The sequence below is a fragment of the Seriola dumerili genome, unplaced genomic scaffold, assembly GCF_002260705.1.
Source record: "Seriola dumerili isolate Sdu_G_001 unplaced genomic scaffold, Sdu_1.0 BDQW01000295.1, whole genome shotgun sequence".
Classification (NCBI taxonomy): Eukaryota; Metazoa; Chordata; class Actinopteri; order Carangiformes; family Carangidae; genus Seriola; species Seriola dumerili.
The window spans coordinates 907,520-920,583 of NW_019174550.1; the positions used below are offsets into that span (position 1 = coordinate 907,520).

General features: G+C 39.9%; 1 protein-coding gene across 1 annotated transcript in view; it reads right to left on the bottom strand.

The window, feature by feature from the left end:
- Positions 1 to 6,376: 6,376 nt before the first annotated feature.
- m1ap (meiosis 1 associated protein) overlaps positions 6,377 to 13,064 on the bottom strand; it is a 33,596-nt gene continuing 26,908 nt past the window's right edge. The window contains 6 exon segments of the mRNA XM_022758357.1: positions 6,377 to 6,604; positions 8,896 to 8,962; positions 9,401 to 9,572; positions 10,151 to 10,285; positions 10,418 to 10,481; positions 11,353 to 11,494. Coding sequence (XP_022614078.1) covers positions 6,377 to 6,604; positions 8,896 to 8,962; positions 9,401 to 9,572; positions 10,151 to 10,285; positions 10,418 to 10,481; positions 11,353 to 11,494 — 808 coding nt within the window.

Genomic DNA, 13,064 nt, shown 5'->3' on the forward strand with positions numbered 1-13,064 from the left:
TTGTGAAATGTATGAATGTGTTGCACCATATCTCCTGGCGTGCATTCCTGTGTGATTGTGTGTGTGGTAGCCTCATACTGAAAGCATATCAGGGACCTCACTTCATAGTTTCAGATCAACCTTTGAGTTTTCTCAGGTTTTGGAGAAATGTCACATCAGTAGGAAGTCCTTTAATGTTCTGCTGCAGAACACACACACACACACACACACACACACACACAACACAGACACACACGGTATCAACAGTGGATTAAAACAGGAGGAGACATCTTGATTAATTAAAAAAAAAAAAGGAGACAAAAGCCACTTCCTGACAGATAGATGCAATGACTTTAATGTGACAGACACAACTCAACTTGCATGTGTGTGTGTGTGTGTGTGTGTGTGTGAGTGTGTGTGTGTGTGTGTGCACGCTGTTTCTAGCCACAGGACTCTATCTTTAGCCAAACAGTTTTATCTGCAGATTTGAGGTCTCTGAAGGTTTGAGGTCTCTACATGCAGTTATCACACACACACACACAATCTTTGACTATTAATATATTACAGTCTTCCTGCCGTCTACTCTGCCTATCCTCAACTTTTTGTAACTGTCTTCTTCCCGTCAAGGTCTCATGTTTGGTCTTTTTTAAAAGGTCACGTCAGACTTACTGAAAGAGAACAGGATCAGCCCAACAACAAGAGGCACTGAAACTAGGCATTACACAAACAGGTGCTTCACGGGGAGGCACAGTTGGTGTATCTGTTGCTATCTAGCCTATAGCTAATTTCTGTACAGTTTGTACATATTGTACATGATGTTTGGGTCAAATAAACACAAACAGTCCAGTGGTAAAATTTGCCTGAATGACTCAAGGCGAAAAGGCACTTCACTTTTTGTCTAAGAATGCACCGTCAGACCTGCATTAGTTAATTTTGAACCAGAACCAAAACAACAACACATTGTGGACCCTAAAACCAAAACAATGAGCTGAAAGATGTTAAAAACACTTCTGCTAGCTGAGTGAAACTGCAGAGTTGATTGATCATTCTCTTTGCGTTCATCACTACAGGTGACACTTTTCACGTTATGCATAGTGATTGATCCATTGATATTGTAATAGTATTAATTTGTGGAGTTTTAATATAAACCCAGGTGTACCCTGCCATCGCCCAATGTCAGCTGGGATTGGCTCCAACCCTTCAGCGACCCTAAAAGGATAAGCGGTATAGATAATGGATGGATGTTTAATTGTGGAAAACTGATGCCTAGCCTGAACTGATCATCAGGCTAAGATTCCTAATGACTTTTTCATGACATAGTTACCATATTGGCATCTGGAACTATGTGTTATATGATAAGCCTGTTAATGCATTAGCATAATAAAAATGATCTTTAAGAGCTGCTATGTTGAAAGAAAACATTTGGTTTTTTTAAACAGCAAATATCAAAAAATCTAATGATATTTGTCAGTGCAATTACTTAAAATTTCCTATCATGCAGACATGCTGAGATCACTTCACACTTGACAGCTGCGCACATTTACATACATGTATATACAAAAAGGTGGGACCCAGTTGCATTTCCTCAATCTGATGTAAGCTGGTACATGAAACATGACAGACCTTTCTCTTGAGCACATTCAATAAGGACTCGTGTGTTTTGCCTTCAGACACACCTGAAACTCTTTTCTTTGACTCAACAGACCACCAGCTTTTATTTTTAGCTCTGCGTGGGCAAACCCATTGAGTCTTGTGTCTGAGGGAGAGTTTCATTCACTCCGTCAGAGCTCCCAGTGCTTTCTAAAGGAAATGAGAGTTTCTCATTCAGTTTCTTGCTGTAGCCTAGAAAATAAAAGGGATGCCTGTGCAAAGGCCTGTGTGTGTAAAGGTTAGGTGTGACGATGAGGTGATTTTTCACTTTCAGCATGTTCCAGTGGCTTTAAAAAAGAACAAAAAAAAGCAAATTGTGCTCTGCAAAATGGGCACAATGGTTCTCTCAGATCAAACCAAGTTTATAATTTCATACTTTTTAGTCCTTAACTTCTTGACCAGATTTGGTGACAGCAGCTGGTCTTCAGTGTGATTTATGTTAATGCTTTTGTCTCAGAGACATGCAAATAAGAAAATCATTTTTCTAGTCATTCTCGACCTGTGTAGGAGCAGAGACCTTTCAGATTTGTGTCAGTAGGATTATAACGCAGGTCCTGCAGCTTCCTGACTTCACCTCCTCGCTTCCTCCTCCAAAAGATGCACTTCCTCTTTCTGCTCTTACCCAGAGCAGCTTTTGAGAGAGGAATTCTCTGCCTGTAACCTGTACATGAATTGTGACTCTTGCACTGTTGTGTTCCTGCTCCGCTAATCTGTGTGTATAGTATTAGAGTCTGCATGTGGCCAGTGACGACCATTACAGGAAAGAGACAGTCCATTAGTTTGTGAGACAGAGAACCTGACCAAGTTTTTTTTCTGTGCTAATGATTGCAGCAAAGAAGGAAATGGAACATTGCGAATAGAGCAGGAAGTCACAGCACTAATATTATCCTGACTCAGATATAGACACTGATGAGACACAGAAGAAATGTTATTGCACTTTTTCGACAGGCACAGACCACTAAAGATCTTTTTTTGAGTTCAGAATGGAAAAAATGCAAAAAACTTTCAGAAATAGCAAAAATATTTTAGTAAACTGCATCAAATGCTTGAAGTTTCGAGAAAGAGGAAGCCAAGAAATCGATGTATAAGAATACACAGAGCTTATCAGCCAAAGTGTCCTTTCCATTCTGACTGAGATACATAAACACAGTGTGTTCACTGTCTGCAGAATCAGACAAAATGGTTCAGTGAAAGGTCATTTCTACACCCTCAGGAAATTATGAATCCAAACTTAAAAAGTAGGAGACAAACTGTCTCCTGCACAAAAAATAGATACTTTGAAAAAAAAACTCTTCCTTGGTTAAAAATGCTGAAGTCTTTGGGTGTAACATACTGGCGAAAAGGAAACATCGTCGGTGATTTTTCAGGAACCTCTGTTTATTAAAGGACAAAAGTGATGAGGGATTTCATTCAGCGGAAGCGAAAGCAATGGCTTTTAAACTCACTTATCTCTTTTGCCTGAGTCCCTGCATAATGCACTTTGTCACAGTGAGATAGCTACTGAGTTTGTTTGTGCTGTGGTATTTTTGTGTAACATTTGTCCTAGTGCAACCAGAGATATCTAATGTTTGCAGTACGCCTATAATTAATATTTAGCAGACTGGTGATATTCATGTTATAGCTGATGATAATAATAATGGTGGTTCTGCTAACCAGCTGCTGTTAGGGAAGTTCAGCAAAGATAACATCAACATAGTTAGAGCTCAGGCCTCCACCTATGTTGTGAAAGAAATTCTATTGCCTTTTTGCCCACAAAGGACATGTGAACACAAGTGTTAACAATGTGTTTTGTGATGGTGTAGACAGATTGAAGCACATTTCAAGCTTCAAGTCGAAAGATATCTCTGCTCACCACCCTCATCTGTACCAAGTGTGTGTGTTTTTAGTGAAATCACAGGTGAAAAACTGAACTGGGGCACTGAGGGGTTCCTGGGGACAGGGACTCAGAGAGAATGGTGCAAAGGTGGTAAAAGGTTAAAGGTGACAGATGTCATGATAATCCTCCCACCAACACCACAGGTTTAAATAAAGGTGAGCTTGCTGTGTGCATTTTCCTGAGAGGATTTTTGTGTTGAAAATGATGTGGGTTTAAAGTTGTCTGCCTGAATGAAAACAAATAACCTTCATTTGATGATTAGACCTTAGCCATGTATAAGATGCTAGTCTCATCTATCAATAAATACATTATACATTCATTTCCATGTACCTTTTCACCGTGCTACCAGTCTGAGACAGTTGTACACAGTGCCTCTGTACTGTTGGTAGCACTGTGTGGATGAGAGATGGTGGTTAGATTCGAATAAAGGTACCACAGGCTACTTCCCTTTATAGGAAAGCCACCATAAAAACTGAGAACAGAAATGTTACTTTATTTAGTAACAGGTAATGAACAGTGTTAAATACAAATCAGATGGTTAATAAATATATATAAATAAATGAGTAGAACAAGATCCTGCATTCAAACAGCTGCTGAAATACCAACTGGTATAAATTCACAGTGGGAACAAAAGACACCGATCCATGTCATTTTCCTTTCTAGATTAATAACACTCCACACACAACATGAAAGCTGAACACTAATGAGTCAACACTATGAGACAAGGATGTTTGTCATAAAAACAATGAACAAAGAACTTTCTTAGAAAGAAAAACGGCTGTAATGGGCGGCAAACTTGCCAAAACCTATAAAACGCAACACTGAGTAATGCAACACTCTCTGTCAGATTCAACTCTGAATGAATTTGCAAACACAAACAATTACACCCCTGTTACTGCAGGTCACGTCGCATTAATCTCTTACAGTTGTGACATTTAATGAGGAGTGTGTCCGATAGCATTTAGGTCAAACAGGGGAACTTTGACTTTGACCTTTTTTTGGGGACAGAGAAGCTGCTGTTGTTCTATTTGAACAAGTGTATGAAATTCAAACACGTTGACTCAGCTTGAGCTCGTGAGGATTAAAAAGAAAGTACTGAGCGAGAGAGAAAGGGGGAAAGGACGGAGACGGAGAAGTGGGTAAAATGTCAGTGGGTAGTTTTGGATGTCCAGTTGAATTCTCTCCAGGGACAAAAGCATCGTTGTGGTTGTAATTTGTGAATGCGGAAGTCCTGTAACATCACAACGTCATGAAGTCATTTGCCATAGGGTTCTCCCTAATGTTATAAGGTTCAACAAGGGGGTGGAATGGCGGGAGACTGATTAAGTGTGAGTGTGTGTAAGTGTGTGTGAGTGTGTGTGGATGACAGAGCTCCTCGACGAAGAATACATGAATAATAGTGAATGTGTGTAATGACCAATATCTGCGTATGAGCACATGACTTTATGTTTGTAAATGTTGTGCAGAATTCAACCAGTGCCAATGACAGTACATGAACTCGAAGTGACCCCTACACACACACACACACACAACACACACACGCACGCACACACTCAATGGAAACTTTTCTTCCTTGCAGAGTTGTGCGAGACATGTTCACTATTTTACAGAACATACTGGGGATTTTTCTTATTATCAGTTTTCTCGACTCTGTTCTCCGTCCGTCCACCCCCCTTCTCGTTGCCTTTCAACCCCCAGAGAGGGAACAGGCTGTGGGGGTGAAAGAGAGCAGAGAGGCCCCTCTGTCTGCTACTTTATTCTCTGTCTCATTACAACAGTGAAGCTGTGTTCGGAGCGGGACTTAAGGGCAAAATGGAGAAGGAATGTGCATATGTGTGTGTTTGTCTTCAAGTCACTATAGTATTAATGCTGCAGTGGGGTCTGCTTCATTATGCCTCAGTTGTATTTTGGTAACTGCTTTCTTTCTGTTTTGAGTCTTTCTGTTATACTGTGTGTGCTCATGTGTGTTAGTGGGTGTGCTGTAACATGCACACAATGCTTTTTACACACCCATCAGCTTCTAATCTCCCTCTGATCTCCCTCGTCACCCGCCTTTTGTCTTTTTCTGTTGTTTCTCCTTACTTTCCGCTCCTTCCCTCTGTTGTTTGACACTTCCAGGCTTCCATTGTCCCGCTGTTTCCCTTTTTTTCATCTTCTCTCTTTCTTTTTCATTGTTTATGGTGTGTGACTTTTAAGTTTTGCTGCCTCAGCGATCTAAGATGGAAGTGAGTTGAAACTTTCCTTTCTCTCTCTCTCTCTCTCTCTCTCTCTCTCTCTTTCTCACACACACCGAGGCCTGTTAAATTCACATCTAGCAAATGCTGTTCGTGTGGTGACAATAAATAGAGATGAAAGTATGAAGAGAAGCTGTAACCACCCAGGGTGCAGCACAAATGAGGTGTGTGTTCGCAGTGTGTTCACAGTATGTGACTGTGTGTGTTGTGTACACTTACATGTAAATTAGTGTGTGTCATTAAAGCCTTTGTGAGCTGTCTGATTACTCACAAACTTTACGATGGAGACCGATTAGCCAAACGTGTGTGTGTGAGTGTGTTTGTGTGTGCGCTGACTTAGCTACACTTTCTCACTGGAAAGCCCTTTGAAGTGACAGGTTGGGATTTCAAAGTGTGTGTGTGTGTTAAATGACTTGTTAAGAAAATGTACTTCAACTTGGCTTCGTGCTCTGCTCTCTCATCTGTGCTCTTCGCGGTCGATCTCGTCTCTCTCTCTTCTCTCAGTGACTCATCGTCTCCTCTCTCTCTCTCTCTCTCTCTCTCTCTCTCTCTCTCTCTCTCTCTCTCTCTCTCTCCCTCCTGTCACTGTATTGCTATCTCGGCACACTTTCTTCGACTCACCCTACAGTTGTTCTGACTATAAAACCATGGAGTCATCGTCGTCTTCCTCGTGACGAGAAGGGGCCGGGGCCCGGCGGCTTCCACTGCTGCTGCTGAGGAGCGTCAGAGCCGGACGCGAGGCCTTGGCAGGAGGAGGTCCCAGAGAGGAGGAAGAGGAGGAGGGGTGGGAGGAGGAAGAGGGCATCGGAGCCACGGTGGCCCTGACCTTGCTGTGTGTTCCCAGATGGCGACCCTGGCTTTGTGGCTGAACAGAGATGACACACACTTTACATTTCAAAATCAAGCGTATTTATAGGTTTTGAAAGCACTTATTTACTGCTACTTAGAATAAAATTTAAACACAAAATAAATGTATTTTAAAGTTGACAGAATGATAAAGTAGAGAAGAGGAGTCTGGCTTTTTGATTCCTAAGAAACAAGAAAAGAAAGAGTGAGATAAAAGAGAGGAGGAGGCTGAGGCTCTGTAGGAGGTGGAAAAAAGAGAGATACAGAATTACAGAAAAAAAAAAAGAGGAAGAAGACATTAACAGATATAGAGTGCTTGTATAGACAAATCCAAACATGAGGTTAAGGGTTACCACAGCGGATAAAGAATAGAACAAAGAACAGAACAAAACACAAGCAGAGCAGAAGAACGTTTTCTCTGTGTTTGGCCACTGTAGTGAACTATTTGCATGTCAGCAGCCTTATCAACCCTAATGAGTCATACTGCCAACAGCTAAATACTCTCAGGGCACAGCAGGTTTCAGTTGGTGTTAACAAAATGGCATGGATGGATGAAATGTTAAAGTAAGACATTCTCCATGTGTGAAAAATGGGACACTTACTCCCCCCAAAAAAATTATTATGAAAACACTGCAAGGTATATTCACTGACATATTTTCAGTGGTTGAGTTATTACAGACTTCTGGAGCGAAACTTCTTATTTTAACAATTTTGGTAATGAATCATGTAACAAGTGCAAGTCAGTGTAAAACCTCTGGGATTTTGTGATTGCAAAAACTGTTTGAAAAAAAAAACTCATGAGATCAGAAAGTACAGTTCTGACAAGACAGATAAATGTATCACTATTTATGACTCACTATGAAAACTCTAAGATAAAAGAAATGAATGAAGATTATCTGTTTCAGGTTAAAAACATTCACTAATTGTTTGACTCAGTGAGATAATCATCTTCCTCTATTAACACTTTAATACCAAGTTCTACTCCAACTATTCATTTTTCCACATACATCTTCATATAGCATGATAGTTCTTGTGTTATTATCAGTACTTTTACTCAAAAACTGTTCTTAAGCACATTCAAAGGTACTTGCACTTTACTTCAGCATTTTCATTTTATGCTACTTGATACTTATTCTGCAATTCAGCGACAAACATTATATCTTTATTCCACTACATTTATTTGACTGAACTGATTCCATGTTACTTCTCAGATTAAAATTGGCCAATAAAAAAAAACATGAGTTTATAAAACATAAAACACGGTTAAGGCTTAACCACTTGTTTCTGACCTTTTCAGCTTTTGACCAACATCAAATCAGTCTGTGGCGCCTTGTCAGGTTTCAGATGTCTATATGTCTGTTGTCAGCACTTCAACTGAGGAGACGTTTCCCACTAAACCTCGCACATGGTTTCATTTAAATAACCTTAAATAACCTTTCAATTGATCCAATGTGTCACGGAAAACAAAGACTTGAGAAAAGTCCACCAAATTGGTAATTATATGTAGCAGAACTTTCTTTGTTTCTTCTTTCCCTTCCTATTAATCATCTCATGATGTGATGCGTTGGAGGGGCTCGACCCCTATTTGTAGAACCACTGGACTATAAATGACCTGATTTTATATAAAGTAATTAAAACTAGCTTCACCTCAACCAACCACAACCACACAGAATTTATTATGACAGTCACAGGCAAACAAATATTTTTACTTTTAATACTTTAAGTCAGTTTAGCTGATTATACTTCTGTACCTTTACTGGAGTGTGATTTTAAATGCAAGATTTTTTACTTGTGATAGTATTTGAGTATTTTTTACTTTTACTTAAGTAAAGAATCTGGTTATAATGTGCCAACACTGCATGTTGAGGTCATGTCTGATTATCTAAACTACACCAGAGGACACACAGAGAGAACAGTTGCTGTGAATGTTGTGGTTGTTTAGAGGTAAACTGAGATAAGATGACCTCAGACATATCAACAACTACCTTCAATTGCATGAAAATTAAGATTCAGAGAATAAACTTTTATATTAAGAACAAGTTTGTGCTTGTGTTTTTATGTATTTACAGTAGCATTAAACTGCATGTAGAGAGTGCTGCCATCTAGTGAGCAGGGACGTTAGAGGCGACGAGGAAATTGCAACCTCTCTGTACACAACTTCAAAGAGGTTTACGATATAAAATGAAATATTCTTCCTGCTTTCGGCTGTAACATTGGTCTTCACTCATGTTATAATCATTTTGATCACATATATAATCAGCACATCATGACCTTTACACTGTGATAAAGCCATTGTGTTTACCTGCCCACGCTGTCTGCCGCCTGTTGTTTTAGTGCCCTCTGGTGGTTGAGGATGGTCTCTGACGACAGCTGCTGGCTGGAGCCTGGGATCAATCATTATCATCATCATCATCATCATCATCATCATCATCATCATCATCATCATCATCATCATCATCATCATCATCATCATCATCATCATCATTATCGTCGCTGTCGTCATCATAGTCATCATTGTGTCCTTATCATTAAATCTTTATAAACTCTATCTATAATCATACATTATCACAAACATCATACTGTCATCCTCACACGTTACACTATCATTATTATCACCAGAGATTTTATCATAATCATCCTCCATTAAGTCATCATCATCACTTGTTCAGTTACAGCATCATCGGTCTTCTTTTACATCTACATCCATAAATATAGTCCACTGTTCTAAAATGATCATACGGGGTGCTCAGATTTCTTTGCATTATATTGGTTATTATCCGCCTCCTCATTGACCTGAAGCCCAGTGCCTGCTCACCTGTAAGGGTATCGTGGCTGTGAGAACAGGCCTCTGCTCCTGAGGTGCCGGTACAGGTTACTGCACAGAGAGAGAGGGTTGAACACAAACTCCTCGTCCAGCTGAGTGAGACAACCCTGAGAGACGGAGAACACACAGTCATCAACCAAACCAGCGCATTTTAATGTCTGCACTGCGAAATGTGTGTTGACTGTTTACACTTTGTTAACATGCAAATACACCAGCTATAAACACATACACTGATGTATAATAGCATCTCAACAACTAAAATGGAAAGTCATTAAGAGAAATTCCTGTTTTTCATTGCAACATAAAAGGTGATCTCATGCCCCTTGTGTGACTGAGTACTGTATCTGTATCTATGAATATATATCTTCAGATGAGATTTTTTTTTTTGTAATTGGTTTGAACTCTGATTCAGATGAGTTGGTGTAGATAGCATCCATAATCCAAACACTACTTCACAGGAACACCTTCTTTATCTAAGCACTTATACAATCTTTAACTGTCTGAGTTTCTTCAGTTTCATCTTGCAAAATTGATTTTTGGTAACAATAATTTTACCAGAGAAGAAGGGAGAATCACCTGACTCAGTAGAATGATAAGGAATTGTTTTAAATTGGTTTTATAGTTTTGGATGATCCTCATACTCAGTTCCTGATATCAGTGCACACAACGGTGATTAAAACTGATCTGTTTCCGCTTCTGAGTTCTGGATGCCTCTGTCTACTTCTGCATTTTGTTTATAACAAACAAAGGTTACCTTACCTGTACAGTCTGCACGGCGTCAGGTGCAGGGTCCTGGGTTGAGATGGGCAGCGAGCAGGGCAGCAGCAACTCTCTAGAGACCACAGGCTTCAGAAGGAGGGAGAGAGACGGGGACGGCTGGAGGACGTAGTGGGAATACACACCTGTGTCGTGCACAAACACACAGGGCATATGAGTGCACAATCTCATATGTCCGTGCGCCCACACGCACGCACACACACACACACACAAACACACACACACACAGACCTGAGCCTCCAGCTGTGGACCTCTGGGCAGGCTCCACCTGCAGCAGCAGGAACAAGTCACGACTCTGAAAGTGGGAGAAACAAATCTCACATCAAACGCTGTCGTTCATTTGTGCTGCAGAGAGTCAGTCAGAGAGAGAGGAAGATGAAGAGCGTGATTAAAATCTTTATTTTATCAAACCTGATTTATATTTAACAAAATGAATGTAAAGTTGCTTGATTTTTTGATTATGAGTGCTATAGCATAAATGTTTTTACAATAAATAATTTGATTTGATTGTTTTATTCTACTCTGAAAGGAGCTATCTGTATGTTTTTCTATTCCTACAAAGCTAACGTTAGCATTAACAGCTGTTTATTTAACAGTCAAGAAAAAACGAGTGAGTTCAGCATCAAACTTCATTCCTTCTATTTCTATCACTTCTTTCCTTCTACTAAAGTTAGCATGCTAATCAGCTAGGTCTGGCCCGGTCAGCCTGTCTTGTACTTTCCGATACAGAGTCACTGTATGTGTATATGAAGATGTAGCGCAGCTCAGAGGTCGTATTATAACCTCTTGTCTTGACAATGCAACAACTACTGAAGGTTTTGCCAAGACTTGTGAGTAAACAGCTGTTAATGCTAATGTTGGCCATGCAGCAATAACAAAACTTACAAATGGCTCCTTTAAAACAAATGTGACTAATACTATCCTAGTAGCTATTTTGTTAAATGGTAAAAAAAAAAACTGATTTACATTAAACAAACACACATAGATTGGCAGAATGAAAATCTTATCCAGGAATAATCAAAAGGCAGAAACAGTCTGATCTACACTGTGACAGTGATATGAATTTTTCAGAAGTTGATGCAATAGTTTTGTTGTTGTCAGATGTTGTTTCAAAAGTTATTTACTTTTTGCTAAAATCTAAATGACAATTGACACATGCGACACACCCTGAGAATGTGACAGAGCGCGTGGAACAAGTTGTGGTTGGCCTCCATTTCATCCCAGTCCAGCTGCCAGCAGGTGGTGGGGCGGATCACCAATGGCAGGCCGTACAACACACTCTCACACACTCCATCTGCGTGCAGAACCCTGTAACACACACACACACACACACACACACACACACACACACACACACACACACACACACACACACACACACACACACACACACACAACCTTGGTTAGCATGCAGTCTAAGAATGAAGGACAGATGTGTCTACGATGTAAGAAAAATGTTTTGTGGCCTTTGTTATGTCATTACTGAAAACTGCTGTGTAAAAAAAGTTTATGTCAGAGTCAAAGAAAAACACGTCCGTCTTCTTCTTCTGTCGGTGTGCAAGCACGAAGCACAGAAACAGAGAATGACATTATCCCTGCTGAGGCGAATTTGTCCTCCAGCTTCATTTAAATGTCACTGCTATAAATCATGATCATCAGTATGGAAAGCATGCACACGCACACGTACACACACACAGAGCATAATAACTTTTGTACTCAGTCGTATGCAAAACACACACTCATAGTCACACACAGAGAAACACAACATCTCACTGCAGCTCCTGAAAATGTAAAACCAATGCAAATCAGGGAGGAGGAAGGAACTGTTCAGCCAGGTTAGGCGTGAGTGTCTGCTTTCTATTATCAGTGGACTGTATATATGACGCTTTGTGTGTGTATGTGTGTGTGTGTGTATTTTAGAAAGAATTACATCAGTGTTTGAACAACAGACATCTCCCTCTGATAACCCCAAATTATCCAAAACTTAATGCAAAAATACTGGAATAAACCCAGTATGTACAGTTGCTCAGCCCTTTGATCTGAGTGCACGCATGGATTTCCTGGTTGTGAACTTCTTTGTGTTTACACAGAACATGAGAAACCTGGTCATTCAGGTTTCTGATCACCTGTGTGCAGGTGTGTCATGATTCCTCAGCATCTCGACTGCTAATGTCTGACACAGTTTGGTTTCTGTGACTGGTCTGTGCTGCATTCAATGTTTTCATCTGATCGCTGATTATGAAAAACATGGTTATAACAATGATACTAGTTCACATGTACTATCTGGAATAAATATCAATCCATTGTTTCTAAATTATTCACTGTATGTTTTTGTGTAGGCTGTATCACTGTCTGTTGACCATGTCCCATCAAGTAAAGGAAAATTCTGCACTGGAGCTTTTAGAGCTATTTTCCCATTTTTTCAATTTTTCTGCTCAACTCTGGATGTTTTGAGTGTTTTCCAGCATCAGAGCAGACGACTCCAGCTGAACAAAGCAGACTCTGATTCGATGGTGATGAGTTTCATCTGAGAAATATTTCACTACTTGCTGCTATCAGAATGGCACCATTCATTGACAGACAGGGTTTCACACACACACGCATCCTCCCTTCCTCCAATAATCTAGTAAAACAAGGAAGGATGGATAGTTATTTAACCAAGAGCCATTTATCAAAAACCATAAAATACCCACCAGCTATATGTATGGTTACATTATGATTTCATTTTAACATATGCAAAGGATGTGAAAAAGTATAAAGTTTCATATTATTTATTCACTAAGTGACACATTTCCTGGCCTCACAGTCTTTGAATTAAGTCACTTAATTGAGTAGTTAAGTGAAAAAACAAAGAATGAGAAAAATGTAAATTACAACA